At 40.4% G+C, this 16,123-nt stretch overlaps 1 protein-coding gene across 3 annotated transcripts in view; it reads right to left on the bottom strand.

Annotated features, from left to right (window-relative positions):
• fynb (FYN proto-oncogene, Src family tyrosine kinase b) overlaps positions 1 to 16,123 on the bottom strand; it is a 161,082-nt gene that overhangs the window by 62,461 nt on the left and 82,498 nt on the right. For all 3 annotated transcript variants that reach the window (XM_073492829.1, XM_073492831.1, XM_073492830.1), the window contains exon 3: positions 446 to 702. In XM_073492829.1, the coding sequence (XP_073348930.1) occupies positions 446 to 692 (247 nt within the window). In that variant the 5' untranslated portion in view covers positions 693 to 702. The remainder of the gene's footprint in view (positions 1 to 445; positions 703 to 16,123) is intronic.

Raw genomic sequence — 16,123 nt, 5'->3', positions numbered from 1 at the left:
TGATTTACAGCAGCTCTGACCAGGATTCTGACTCTGGGGACGTGAATACACGTCAGCTGGGGACAGCAGAGGCATGAAGTAACAGAGAGAGAGACCAAAAGAGAGCGAGAGGACACTCTGTGGCTAGCTGGTTAGCATGCTAACTTCAATAGACATCTCTGCAACACAGTACATTGATGTCTTTGATAGAACATGAACACTATTGTGCCTTCTCACTCTGATGTTCATTTTTTGAATGTTTGAAAGTAATTCTGGCCATATCTTACAACATGTTTATTGTTTTTACTCCAAAGACTGGATTTCAGTTGCCCCTTTAAACATTTAAGGGAGCATTTTGATATTTTATATTTGACTAGAAAGTGCAAACAAGACCAAAATTGAAGCTGTCAGTGGTTTTCACACTTCTGATCATGATTGTTCCTAACTAACATCACATGTCCCTTACCTGTCCCACCACGAGTCCTAAGGGTTCCGGTATGAGAGGAAGTGCTGACCCCCCCGAAGACAGTCAGCCCCTGTCCGACAGGGGCATGGAAGTTGTTGTAATTGGGGATGGCGGTGACCCCGAAGCTAGGGTAATGCTGAGGTGTGGGGTCGGCCCCATAGCGGTAGCCTGCTCCCTGGGAGATGCTGGTGTCTCGGTCGTCTGTGAGTTTGGTTGCTTCCTTATCCTTGCATTGCACACAGCCCATTATCTATAATCTGTCAACGACAGGAGAAAGAAAAGACATCAGGGTGGTTCAGATGAAACTGGTTGACTTGAGTGAACAAGCATAGAAAAATTGCATAGAAACAGAATGACTGCTCAGTGAACATAAAAGACAGCAGATTGTGGGTGTGTAAAGACCCATTTAAGTCATAGCTCTTAAGTGAATGTGACAGTGGAAGATTACATCAACAATAAATAAAATGTGATAATGGGCAAGAGAAATAAAGACGAAAGGCTAAAAGAGCATTCGAGGCAGTGAATTCAATTTATATACTATACTAAGCTCGACTGATGGATTGATAAGATGAAACATGGTGTCTGGAAGAACAACGGGACGATTGAAAGGCGCTCAGCTGGATATCAAACCAAACTGAAAGGAATTAATCACTCTGTTCAAGGACTTGTCACTACCTTCTCTACAAGTGACATCCTTCCACTGATGAGTACTTTATTCATTGCCAGATACAGAAGCTCGGATGACTCACACAAACAATGTGTCTCTTTCTTGGTCAGAAGGAGGCAGGGAGGCTAGCTGCAGAGAAGGGGAGACGTTGAGGTGCTGCACTGTGCTGTCCTGCATTGTCAACATCACCCTGTTGATCTTAATAGAGACTGGTGGGTCAGCAACTAGACCCTGGTTTTACATGAAGCCAAACAATCAATGTCTACTGGAGCCAGAAGTAAGAATTCCTTACCTGGTTCCCACATGTCGGACGCTATCAAAGAATTCAACTGTTTCATGTGGAGTTTACCTATAAATCATCTCCTGTAAACCTCTTTCAACTCTACTCTACTCTACTGCATTCCAGAAAGCTGCAGAAGGCTCCAAGTACCAACGTTTTACTTTACAAGGTGGAATTCTAATGTTCCAGTAGTAAGAAATCCTCAACTATGCTAATAAAGAATAAGTTGACCTAAAAATGAAAATTCAGTCAATATCTACAGTCCTCACCCTCATGCTGATGGAAAGTTATGGGGAGTTTTGTAGTCCACAAAACATTTCTGGAGCTTCACAGCAAAAGAGTGTTGCAGCATTCTCCTGAACAACTGAAGTAGATGGAGATATGTATTAAAATGTAAAAAACAAATTTAAAAAATTGCCTACACATAGCTCATCCAGCACAAGTACTCCGAAGACCTGAGATACGAAACTGATTTGAAAAGATGTTATTTACACATTTTTTTAAACTGAAACCTTCACTGTAGCTGCTAAGCTTAAAGTGTCTGTTTGCCATCTGAAACGGCTCGACCACACTTTGAGGATGAAAATATCGTCTTTTCAAATTCAATTGGGATCTCGGGGCTTCCGGAGACTCCCCATCTACTTCTGTTGTTTATGAGAAATTGCAAACACTGTTTTGCTGTGAAGCTCCATGCTGGCAACAAGAGCATGCATGGAGAAAAGAACTTCCTACACCTTTGTGTCCTGACTCAACAAAGTCAGAAATGAAGAAACTGAAGATAGCTCCAACACCTTCCAAAGGGTGAGACTGAGTGAGTGAGTGAGAGAGAGAGAGTGAGAAGAGAGAGTGAGAGAGTTAGAGATATGCAGGACCCCACGCCAACAAAGACTTCATCCTCAAACTTAGATTTCCTGGGTTCTTTCCGGTTACTCTCATCTTTGAACGATGCAAGCACAGTCTGTTTTAAGTTTCCTCCATTCACGTGCTATTGCATTGCTGAACATGGTCTAGTTTGTATTTTGCTGTTGATATGTCTTAGATTAGTGAATAAATGTTTGACTATTGAGGCCTTGTTGTGGTTTCTGTACATTTTACAGTTCGGTCACTGAACACATTCCGGTTTGCTAATGCTTTACTTAAATTACAATTAATCATTTCCCCTGAATTAATATGTGTGTTAAGAGACACACCTTTGCCTGATCAGCAAGAGGTTCCACTGTGTTATTGTGCTGACTATGAGGTCATATCGCTGGTCAAGAGATTAACAATTGTCTGTATAATGACTTTTATTATCGCCATACTAATATTAATATTCAGAACTAAATTTAGAATTAACACTGCCCAGAACATCATTGGTACCTGTTTATCAAGCATCAGTGATATCCATGAGGAGATGTGTCTGCACAGAGCCCAAAGAACACTAAAAGACAACACCCACCCTGTTCACCCATCTGGCAAAAGATACTTAAGTATCCACTGCCATACCACCAGACTACAGAGCAGTTTCTTTCCTCAGACTGTGAGATTCCTGAAATCATCAACACTACACCATGAATAGTTTATTTTTATAACTTGAATATTCTTTCTTCATTAGTCTGTATAGTTTTTTGTGTGTAGCTTAGGGAACTACAACAGAATTTTTGTTTGTGCAATTGTGTATTAACATAATCTTAAATCTTGTGCCTTGAGTGTGCCTTGTCAAAGTCACGATATCTCAGCCTCTACTTTTTTGAGCAGAACCATTTTTTTAAGAATTTGTCTTTTACATAAAATAAAATCTTGAAATGCTTTCTCAATAGTTAATTTCTGACTAAGCTAGGGTGGTTCTTCCCCTAGCAAAATTAAAAGTTGAGTTTTGAAAAATGCACACCATAGCAGGGCAAAAGATTGTCCTGGGACAATTTTGTCGACTACTAGAGGAACTAACGGCATCTAATTGTTTCTCTGCACAACAAGGGTGAATATAACAGTGTCCGCATGGGTTGTCAGCGCAGACACAAGGGGCGATAAATCCAGGCTCTCCGTGGAAGACAAAGTGCTGGTCTGGCCTTCAGCTCCACTCTGTCCTCAGTCTTTGTGTCACTTGAGAATCTACTTCATCTGCCTCCTCTTTTTTTTCTCTCCCCTTATATCCTTGTGTTTCATGGCTCTGTCAACTCATCTGACTGCAGTGAGAAGCAGGAAATGTGTTCACTGGTGACACACTGTGAGGACAGTGAGTGGAAAAATGAAGGACAAGTGTGGGCTTTCCCTTGTTAGCAGCAGCAATAAACAAGTGAAGGATCATAGGAAGAAAGTTCACTCTTCTACCAACTGACGGCATCACTGACGAAAATAAACACTCAGAATTGATATAATCACACACCAATTTAATGACAAGCTGCTAGAGCTAGGAGGTGAAAAGATAAGACAGAAAGTAACCATTGACACAATATCGGTCTACTAAATGAACATCCCAGTGGAATCTGCTGTGGATATTCATGTTCCCCAGAAGAAGATCATTGATGATTTCCACAACCACCATGACCTTTTGTCTACTGCCACCATCAAGACAAAATTACAAACTGTACACAGAATATAATAAAATGAACAAACTGACATGAGATTGACTAAATACTGTACATTCATGCTACACAGAAGATAAACTTTTTACAGTTTAGACACAAAAGCTGCAACGATTAATCGATTAGTGGATTGAAAGAAAGTTAATTGACAACTAATTTAATAATCCATTAATCACTGAAGTAATTTTTCAAACAAAAATGTCAAACAGTCAAACTAGTTCCAGCTTCTTAAATGTGATGATGTGTTGCTTTTCTTTATCATCTATGATGGTGAATGAAGAGTTTTGGGGTTTTGGATGTTAAAAAAATTTAACATCTTATAGACTAAATCAGCGTCTTCAACATTTCTCAAGCCAAGGACCCCTTAGCTGATAGAGATGAGGAGCAGGGACCCCCTACTACATATATTGTAAAAACATATGTTGAATATTAAACTTGGCCTAATAATGTGGAGCAAACAGGCCAACATGTTTTAATAATACAAAGTTAGTCAAACAATCTCATCTCAGGTAATGGACATGACAAAATTCAGTATTTGACTGACCTGCCTGAGTAAGCCAACTAGTTTGTTGAGCAGGTGCTAACGGTGGGTTAGCTAGCTCACATGATTGCATTAGGAATCATTGATGGCCTAAAAACAATGTCGGGTAAATTGAGTGATTTTTTAAAGTTATATTTTTGCTAATAATACCCTGGATTCATGTTAATGTGAATTTTCAGACACATTTAAATAATAAAAAAAAATATATATATATTTATAAGCCACAACATTAAAACCACTGACAGGTGACGTGAATAACATTGCCCTCATCAATGTGCCCTCATCATAATGATGTGCCCTCATCACAATGCGATGTTCTGTTGGGAAACCTTGGGTGCTGACATTCATGTGAATGCCACTTGACACGTACCACCAATCCAAACACTGTTGTGGACCAAGTACACCCCCTCATCACAACAACACTACCCGATGGCAGTGGCCCCCCAGCAGGACAATGTACCCTGACACACCACAAACACTGCTCAGGAACAGCTCGAGGAACACAATAAAGGGCCCAAGGTGTTGACCGGGCCTCCAAATTCCCCAGATCCCAATCTGATCGAGCATCTGTAAGACGTGCTGGAGCAGGTCTGATCCATGGAGGCCCCACCCCACAACATACAGGACCCAGAGGATCCACTATAAAACGACCTGGTGTCAGGACACCCTCAGAGGTCTTAAGTCCATGTCTTGACAGGATATATACACACACATGTATATATATATATATATATATATATATATATATATATATATATATATATATATATATACATATATGCTGAGAACACCCTAGACCCCCTGCAGAAGACCAGGGAAAAAAATCTGAAAATAATCAGAAGATTAATTAATAATGTAAATAAATGTTCATTGCTGCTATATAAGACACTATAAGTCATGACTTTTTCTTTAGTGCCTCCCTCTAGACAAACTTAACATGAGGTATGTTCACATGCACAACAGAAACAGAGTTTCTACTATTTAGACTTGGCTAATCATTTTGCTGTATACATGTATTAAAGCTATGGTCTACGATTTGAAAGATTGATCATTATTATAAACATTATTTAGATGGTGGTTATGGCCCAATAGTACGACCTACACAATGTGAAGAGTAAAAGGAACCAAACAAATCCATTCTCCTTAGCGCCTGCAAAACTGAAAAGAAATTGACCAATAGGAGCCATGCGGCCCGCATGGCTCCTATTGGTCAATTTTCCCATCCATTCCCCTCGCTCACTCTCCTGCTCCTGGTCACGCCTTGTCCCGACCCACTTCCGCATTTGAAACTACAAGCGGACAAGAGGTTCGTTTTGCCCTGAGCAGTTCAGGTATTGAGGGAAAGCAGAGCGACAGCAAGCAGCCTCTGCTAGCCCCACCGGAAAAGGCTGAAAGAAAGCAAAAGTCTGTCACTGAAAAGACAGACACAAAGCGGAGATGTGAAACAAAGAGGTCTCAAACCCGAGTAAACATCGGGTCATCATTTGAACGGTGGCGAAAGGTCTGTGAAGATATGGACCCGATGCTGATACAGCGGAGTTTTCGTTGAACAGGTGCTTGGGGCCCCCTGGCCACCAGGGGGCCCCCAATCAAGAAAAAAAATTAGATTTTTTTTTATTTATTTTTTGCTTGTGTAGCCAGGTGAACAAGAGACCAAGACTGTTTTCAGACTGTTAAGACAGTGTTTTATTATTCTGTAGGGAATTATTACTGTGTTAGCAGTTTTTTTTGTTTAGGTGACACTGTCACTTTAAGAGCGACGCAGCGGTAGGTTGCGCGAGATCGCGGGAGATCATGGGGGATCACGGTGTTCCCGTGCAGAGTTAGTTACACGGAAGTAGCAGTAGCAGGAGTGAAAGACGGACTGCTGAGGTGTGTATTTTGATGTCGTGTGTGAAAAATATCCCCATAGATAAAGCACAAGAATAACTGTTTGCATAAACTGTGTCCATTTTTATGTGTTTGATGAATTTAGAGGGGAGATAGAGCACATTGAGGTGAAGGTGTGTGACTTGGCGCACGAGCTGCACACAGGAGTGCCAGTGAATTTAAGACTATTCACAAAATGTGTTTTAAGCTCATGCAAGAATGTTTACTTGAAAATGTATTTTGTTCATTAGTGTAATTTACAGTATGTTTTCTGTGAACTAAAGAATACGCTGTAATGTGACTATGAGTTATGTGGCTGGGAAAATGTATGTATTTGTTTTTCTGTTTTTTAGTTTATTTATTCAGAAAGAGCCACTACTGTTGTCTAGTCAAGTCTAGAGTCACTTTTAACTGGAGCGAATATCTAGGACACAGAGATAAGCTTTTGAAGTTCATAAGCTAAATGAGGTTTACCGTCAGTGTGACGTACAGTGAGGAAAAATATTTTGTTTGTATAATACTGATTACCTCAAATCCTCAAAATTGCAGTGTTAATGCTGTTTCTTTTATACCTTGCAGTCGGAGAATAAAAGACCCACAATAATTATTCTACTGTGTCCGGTCTCCTCATTTATGACCTGGCCACACTTATTTACAACAAATGCAATCTCTGCTGTTGTATTTTGTTATTTTTCAATTCAAGTTCAGTAAATCACACTTAGTGCTTCACTTTGAATATTAAAGTTTAAAATACATTTGTGATTTTAGTACCCTCTAAAGTTAAAAGGTGACTGATTTGATGTAAATAACAACTATATTAATACAGGGATCTACCAAGCCCAGGGGGCCAGAGGTCTAGAGGGGCCAGGAGCCCCAAAACATTTGTGGCATGTGAGCAAGGATGGATTACTGAATGAGCCTACCGGGCCCAAGAGGTCAAGGGGCCCTGAAGCCCAAGTCGTTGCGTGAAGTCACTACCTCAATAAGTCAAAAAGCAAAAGGCCATGAATCTGAACGAATTTAGGTATTACCCTTCTCCAGCTGGCCATCCCAAAAATGCACCAGAATACAGGAAATCACATCTACCAAAATCAGAATTTTCTGGGGGAGGGCCCCCAGACCCCCCTTCCCCATTTGCACCCACTTTCATACAAATAAGGTAGGGGGGGTCGTTATGCATCTGTGCCCAGGAGGACAGTAGTTCATAATCCATCACTGTATTAATACAATTTATAATGTAACATTATAGTATGACATTTGTGTCAATAATTGTCAAGCACAGGTGACTCCGCAGTGGTGGGAGGGGGGCCCCAAATCAAATTCTGCTTAGGGCCCCCAAAAGGCTTGGGCCGGCACTGCTTTCGTCTTTATTGTGGATGTGGTGACACAGATAACTTTCATGCCGATGCTGGCTTATGACTGTGAACGCTAACGTTAGTTTTTTTCTGTGTTATTAGACGGCGTCGAGACAATTTCTGTCTCTGCAGTATTGTCAACACTTTGTTTATTTGTTCAGCGGAGACGTTAGCCTCTATGTTAGCATTGTAAGCTAACAACAAGCTAACATTGCTATCATGTTTATACCAAATCAGCCTATGTATTTGCTTGTGGCAGCTAAATGAAGCAGCAAGTAATGCAGGCTAAAGCTATTCTAATACAGCGGAGTTTCTGTTGAGCAGGTGATCTTTCGTCGTCTTTATTGTGGATGCTGTAACAAAGATAACTTTCATGCCGATGCTGGCTTATGACTGTGAAAGCTGCCGTTTTTGTCTGTGTTATTAGGCGGTGTCGAAACAATTTAAAGAAGTTAGCCTCTATGTTAGCCTTGTAAGCTAACATTGCTATCATGTTTACAACAAATCAGCCTATTTATTTGCTCGTGGCAGCTAAATGAAGCAGCAATGCAAGTAAGATGAATGAAACCCTCCGCTTCACGTCGGGGTTTCAATCATCCTGTCCGGATTTATTTCTCCATAACAACCTCTTGCCCGGTCACTACTCAACTGTTTTGCTAATCCTCCTCCCGGTCTTGTCCATTTGTTTTCAACGAAGCCTTTGCTAAATCAATATGATGGATTATCATATACGCGTTACGATGTGTGTATGTATGTATGTGTCTTATCTGTCATAAACAAGAGATTACGGTTTACGGGGCACGTTTGTGTCGCGGTCTGGTGCTACTCAGACAACAGCTGGGACACAGCTGGTCTGAGGCTCATGTAGGTTTATTTTTCAGCCACAATGTGGAAGCGATCGTTATGATTAAAGCTAACGGCAGCATCTGTTAGTCTCTTGGCCCTCAATAACTTTTAGAAGTGGCTAACTTAGCTGTTGATAAATAGTAAGTTATTACCAGGCCCGCACGGAATCTGCGGCCGCGGTGCTCCGACGAAAACTCCGCGGTAATTCTGCGGAGTTTTGAACACAGCAGTGTAGCAGTTTAATTGAACGCCTCTCGGCCCTCCCCCTTTGTCTGAAAATTTACATTTCCCGCCCCTCGCCCCCGCCCCCCGCCGCTGTCAATATTGTGTCAGGTGGAACAACAAAAGAAAACAACGTAGTTTTAATCTACCGGTAAATGATGTCGAAAACCAGATTTACAGCAGAAGAGCTGAGGCGTCGTCATTTTGCGACACGGACCACCGCGGCAGACAGGGCATATGAATTTGCCAATAATTTTTATGCGGACGGGGGCGTGTTGTTCTGTAAAGTGTGGATTACCTGAGGAACAGACCATCCTGGAGCATCTGAAGTCCCAAAGGCACAACAACAGGAAGAGGAGTGGATTGGGTAAGTACTTACTAGCTGATAAACATGTTACATTAATTTAAATGTGTTGCCACGGTGTTTAGACGACCTCCGGTTGTCACAACAGAGGGCTACTTCGAAGCGAGTTTTTTGCTTTAGCGAGCTATGTTGAGCCTAAAGCCGGGTTTAACTGTAATACGAAGGTGGCTCTCTTTTAACCCGGCTAGATCACCAGAGGTTCATCCTAAAATCGGCTATGAAAGCGCCGCTGTTTCACTATTTAACTCATTTACAGCTGGTGTCACCTTTACTTTGAAAGTCCAGCGGAGCTGGATCAGAGCCAGCGTTTGTATGGAGGGAGAGAGCGCTGATCCGCTGCTGTTTACTTTCTCTCTGAGCGTCTCCGCCTACAGATATTCAGCTGAGGGAACACGCTCCTCACCTGTTGAGCATATTTATATTTTACTTTTAAATAGTCTATGGAGACACTGAAAAAAGTTGTGCGCTAGCAGCAGGACAGATAATCAGATGGATAATCGATAGAGTTAATAATTTCACTTTGATGTGGCCATGAATAAACTATCAGTGTTTCGCCTGTTATAGTACTGCCCAAAAGGTCTTTGTTGTCTTTGTACAGAGAGAATAGCCTATGAGATTTGTACTAATCAACCCCACTGTAGCATATTTTTTATACGCACATCCTTGTTTTCTAGGAAAACACACTCAACGCACAATTGCGTTCAATAAAATATATGAACACAATATAAAACGTGATTTAAAGATGTCAGTTGCTGTTGCTCTGTTTTATTTAGTTTAAATGGATAAAGCTTCATATTTAAAAGTAATGCAATGTAGAGCTGTCAGAAATTAAAAGCAGCCTTCTCTCTTATTTGCAGCAACAGTGTTGCTTCAAGCTGTGATCTCTTCTTTTTTGTATGGCTCATACTTTCTCCATTAAAACAAGCTGCTTTTATTTGTTGTTGTTTTTTTTTTTTGTTTTTTTTTTTACTATGGACTAAAATTGGCATCTTTACTAAATTCAGTATACATTCCATCAGATATACTGCTCCTTAATATGCATGGTCCCATCTAAATAAACAAAGAAATGTACAAGCTTATATTTACTTTATCTTACATCTAAATCTAAATTATTCCTTTTCTTTGTCTTCTAGTACGATCTAGGACTCAAACCCTGGCTGCCTGCCTCTCCAAGACCCCATCAACAGCTGAGAGGAAGGAGTTTGTGCTAGATTTTACCAAGGCTCTTGTTGAAGCCGATATTCCACTTGAGAAGGCCCCCAAGCTGGCTGCTTTTCTGCAGAAATACTGCAAGCAGGGCAGATCCCTTCCAGCTCCATCCCACCTCCGCTCCGACTACCTACCAGAGCTGTTCCCTCAGTATGTGGAGGACATTAAGTGTGCGGTGGAAGGAAAGCCCATCTACGTTTTATTAGATGAGACGACAGACGCCTGTGGCCGGTGTGTATACCAGTGTGTATCTATCGCGAGTCTCGTTCATCTTGTCCGGCGCGGCTTCCATAGTGCAATCGGCTGTGAGGGAGACTTTGCGTGAACGCGGAGCGTGCCTCCAGGCAGATATAGCACAGTGACTGTTTAGGCTAGAAAAATGTACTAAATGACGTTGTTTCGAGTAAACTCTGGATGTCGCCACTTCAGGACACTTGGATTGCAGCGGACGAGCAGTATGGAGGAATAGTACAAAGTTTTTGTGTAGTTTTATGGACCTTTTCCTCTCGGGCACAATTGATGCTCCTTATATGGATTATTGATGCCAGAGGGTACCCCCGCGGGTCTCCAGCTGCACTTTGAGGAATAAGAAACTACACCGGAGATCTCATCAGTATGTGGGTGAGTTGATAATGACTGAATTTCGTTCTAGAGTGAACTATTCCTTTAACCTTACAGTGCTGTTGACATTCAATGCAAATGTTTGTGTCCATATTATGACATTCACAAAATAATCAAGGGTGTTTATGGTTGGGCCTTTGTTGATGCCAGTGCAGCTACTCAGAGAAACCTTCTCTACAAATTAGAACAACAGCCTCCCCAGGAAGTGGGGAGAGAAATCTTACCATATTATTTGGTTTAAATCAAATAAGATAATGATATGTTGTCTGTGCCAAGGACATGCCATTTGGGCTGGAAGATGTAGCATATGTTTTTGTGTGATGTTCATTCTGTCACCTTTTTAATGTCATCATGTTCCAAATGTTTGTTCTAAATTGCCTGATATGGCTAACTACTAGGGGTGTCACAATTCTCCAAATCCTCTATTCGATTAGATGTCCGATTTTAAAAAGTTACCCATTCGAATCTCAATCTTTTTTTTTTTTTTAGTACATATGGCATTTTTAGACTGGTCTAGTGTAGTCTAGGATCATTGGTTTTATGCCATGATAACTCATTTATGTTTTTTAATTCTTATTACAAAAGATGGTCTACATGATGTAGTGAGTGATATAATCTATATCATTTGTTTGCAATGGACTAAGGACTTATTGTCAAATTTAAATAATTTATTAATAATATAAATGTAACAAAAACTTGTTTCACCAGTCAACTAGAAAATAGCTGTAAACAAAAAAATAGAAGACATAGAGGGTACCTGCCATCTCGTGACCCTTTTTTGTAACTGAAGTGTGCACTCTTCATGGCAGATGTGAAAAGTGTACATTTAATCTAGTGTGTTGTGACGGTCATGTAGCTCTGTGTTGCTCTGGAAGTCCAGCAATCTGTCTTTAAGGCCACTAAATCTGCACTGCTCAGACCTCCAATAACTTTATCCTTCACATTATCATACATGGAGGGCAACACCTTTGTGGTAAGATGCGACCTGCTTGGCATTTCATAGAGTGGGTCCAGTACAATAATTAAATGCTTAAAGCCAGGGTTTTTCCACCACCGAATAAGGTAGTATGTCTGATGCTACAAATACCCCTATAGCTCTAGTTATTGCTTTAGGGCGAGTAGAATTTTGTGGAAATTTAGCTCTAGATGTGGACAACAGAGTTGGCTGTGTTAAGTGTTCTTTTCTCAGTTCAGTCTACTTCTTTATGATGCCTGTGGAGATGTCCTGCCATATTTGTTGTGTTGCCTGTGGATGTGTATGCTACACGCACATATCATAGCTTACAAACTGTTTTCTTGTCGACCAACGCAAAAGTTGATGACATAACTCACCGGACACACAAAATATTTTCACACCGGTGATTTCAGAGAAGCAGGAGGGGGTTCGAGTTCAGTTGATGTGTCTACTATATCAGCAGTTGCCATGGTGTCTTTTAATTGACTGCAGCTTCAGATTAGAGGAGGTAATGTTTACTTGCTGTGCTACGACATGCTGTGTGTGTGTTTATTTCCCCCTCTTGGCATGCCTGCCGGACATGACACTAGTGGCGTGGCGAAATCCTCGATTCCACTTTTGATTTCGAAGGTCGAAATCATGATTAGCGACCAAGCGACACACAAACACAAGAGGGATCTGCCTGCACTAGTGATTTGAAACTTTGAAACTCAGCATCACAGCTGGATGTAAATACCGGTGTGTATCTATTGCGAGTTCTTGTTGATCTTGTCTGGCGCGGCTTCCATAGTGCAGATGGCTGTGAGGGAGACTCGCGTGCATGTGGGAGTCTGCCTCCAGGCAAATATAGTATAGTGACTGTTTAGACCGGAGTCGATAATGACTGAATTTCGTTCTAGAGTGAACTATTCCTTTAAGTAGATGAAAAAGGGATCAGGATGAGCGCAATATCACCTCCATGATCCTTGTAATCGCCTCTGTATGACCCATGTCAATGACCTGGCATCAAACCAAGCAGGTGGAGCAAAATGGCTGGTTCACTCCAGCAGTGCAACAGCACACGCCATATCGACTCTGCTAACCGGTGTTGTAATCCCGTTTGACAGGACACGGGGCAGGCAGGGGGCCAGGCAAAAACAGCAGCAATGCTCTACTCGGTGCAAGACTGTAGAGCATCTCTCATCTCCGCTTACAGCAGATTGCAGCACCACCTGAGACCACTAAACCCTCTGCATTCTGACTCTTTACATAACCCATGACTGGCAGAGGGAGACTGAATCAAGCTTTTGGAAGTGAAACAAATTTATTGATCCCTCTGAGCCTGATGGAAAGCTGTTCCTGTGCAGTTGGTAAATGAAAATCTTGGGGGGTAATGATGGATCAATCTGTTCTCAGGGAGAGATATGGTTAAGCATTACAGCTGGTCAGCTGGATCTGGATGAAGGTGATTTTGGTGGTTTTTTTTGATTAAGGGCAGATCAGAAGTGATGACAGCAGCAACAACAGCGTGTACACACACACAGTATCTCTCACCACTGCAATATGTAAAGCAGAGTGGAGGCACTGCTGTCACTCAAGGTGACGTCAGACATCAGTCAGTAATGAATAGGGCTGTCACGATTTTGATACTAAATTGAAAACTGATCAAAATTAGCTTACAATTTTGATCATCAAATTCAAAGACAGTATTGGCGACACTACCCTCCATGTGTGCTGGCTTGCACACATCTAGTGTGCATCCAGAGGAAAAAAGCAAAACAAAAACACTTGAAAGACCACACAGCTAGCTTAGCGTTAGCCTGCAACTGCACTGCCAGACACTTCCTAAGCACACAAAGGGGATCAACTGACTGGTACCGGAGGTAACTCCGACAGTGTTGAAGATGTGGGTTTATTTTCTTTTTCAGTGGTCCTTTGTTGATTTGTTTAAGAGGAAGGTTCACCCGTGGGGGAAGAACTGAAGTGAACAAAACTGATAACATTGCCAGTACTGGGGAAGAGGGTTTGAGATAGGTTTAAGAAACAGTACCTTATGACAAACCGAAATTCTGTCTTTTGTTGTCTATTGTTGAATCATTGAGGGTGGTATTTTTTGTTAGACTTTTGTTTTGGTGAATATTGTTTGAACTTGCCTGACTCTAACCCTAAAGAAATATTTGAAAATGTAAATGACAGCGATCAACTAATGTGTTTTTTTCAAGGCCAATATGGATACTGATTAGTAGTAATCAAGGAGACTAATGACCAATATATGGAACTGATATGCATTTGCAGTAAAAAATAAATAAATCTTGGTGTCAAAATTACCAGTGATGGAATGTAACTAAGTACAATTTTGAGGTTTTCCTGTTCTGCTACATTATACTTCCATTCAACCACATTTATTTATTTACTTTAGTTTATAGTTACTTTATGATTCAGTGCTGATAGACCATTACTTGTATTGTGTAACAAATCAGTGCGTTGTTGGCAGGACATTGAGTGAGACCAGAGAAAGTATGCTGCAGCAGAGCCAACAAAGTACATTTTTATATTAACTTATTTTATCGGTAATCAGACACAAAAACACTGATACCAATAATTGGAAAAATTATGAATATCTGCCCTGGTAATTGGCCAGGCCAATAATCGGTCTATTCCTACTGACAATAGCATGAAAAAATAATTTAAATCAAAAACTGAATCGTATTCAATCTTTCAATCTGAATTGAAATTAAAAGTCAACTCGATTCTTGCATTTGGGTAATCGTGACACCACTAATTATGACTGTATCTGCTGGACACGTGTACTGTTATCCTAGTCTGCACATTTCTGTTGGTTCCAAAAAGCAATTCAATATCGAGCCATCAAACATCTGATGACAAATGAAAGTGTAAACCAACTGTTACGGACTAGTCAGGTCTAGGGTGAGGGTTCAGTAATCATCTAACATCAATACTAGTCTTAACCTGTAGTGCGTAGAAAAGAGTGAAAACAAGGAAAGAAATTCAATTAGCGGAAACTGGTTGCCAAGATTGGAGAAACAACTGAGTGGTTAGCTCACCTGCGAGGGGCGGCTAGCATGTTAACAGTCCATCATCAAAAGCCTAAACAGTGCTGTTCTTTATTCCCGTGAGCGGCGTGCCTCATCGTTCTCTACTGCGGTCAAGCCCGCCTCCCCTCCAAAAACCCTCAGTCAAACTAACCCCCACGTTATTTTGTGGTGCCTGTATATAGTAGATATTACGGTAATGTAGTGCAAGAACAGAATTCAAATTAAAAGCACCGACCTATGAATGCAATTTGCAATTTCACATGTATTCAGTCAGTCAGTCTGTTAATTCATTGATGAATTAATTGATCGATTAGTAATTTAATTCATTGAGCATTTAAGGAATTAATTCACTGATTATTTACTTAATTCATTTTACCATTATAATTCTGATCACATTGAAGCCTTACAAGATGGGCTTTAATTTTGAAATTCCACATCAGAACTTCCTGGTATTATCTGAGTGACTCTCTGAGGTGGAGTACTATCAATCTGAACTGAAATTAGTCTGTGGAAACAGATAGTTCCCTCCTAATATCAATCTGGATATAAAGGGAAATATTAGAAAAGATTTGACATTTTAGAGGGCTTTAATTTTGAAATTCCACATCAGAACTTCCTGGTATTATCTGAGTGATAGTGGTGTGCGATACTGCAAGGTTTGGTATTGATCTGATACCAAGTAAATACAGGGCCAGTATCGCGATACTGATACTTTTTAATAATCAAGGTGGATGCATCATCAAATTGCTAAATCTGAGTGAATTTTCATGACCTTTAAGTGTTTTTATGATTTTTCCTTTGGATTATTAATTAGTTAAAACCCAGGACAGAATTTGGGTAAAGTTTATAGGTAAATAGAAAATACTTTATTATCATAATAAAAGTTTTTGTTCAGAAACAATAGAACAGTAACAAAACATTTTTTCCTCATACACTGTCATGTCTGGATTTGTTTCTTAAATAAAGTGCACAAAATTATCACTTGAGAACAAATTAAAGCAAATTATTTTATAGTGTTCAGAAACTACAACACAATAATTAAATAAAATTTCTCCCTTCATTGCACTTCTTTTCTGGATTTTTTTCTGTACACAATTATCACTCCACAACATGTGTTATAAAATATTTAAATTCTTTTATTTTTTGTTTT

Source organism: Pagrus major, chromosome 22, assembly GCF_040436345.1.
Source record: "Pagrus major chromosome 22, Pma_NU_1.0".
NCBI classification, from domain to species: domain Eukaryota; kingdom Metazoa; phylum Chordata; class Actinopteri; order Spariformes; family Sparidae; genus Pagrus; species Pagrus major.
This window is presented reverse-complemented; position numbering and strand designations above follow the sequence as displayed.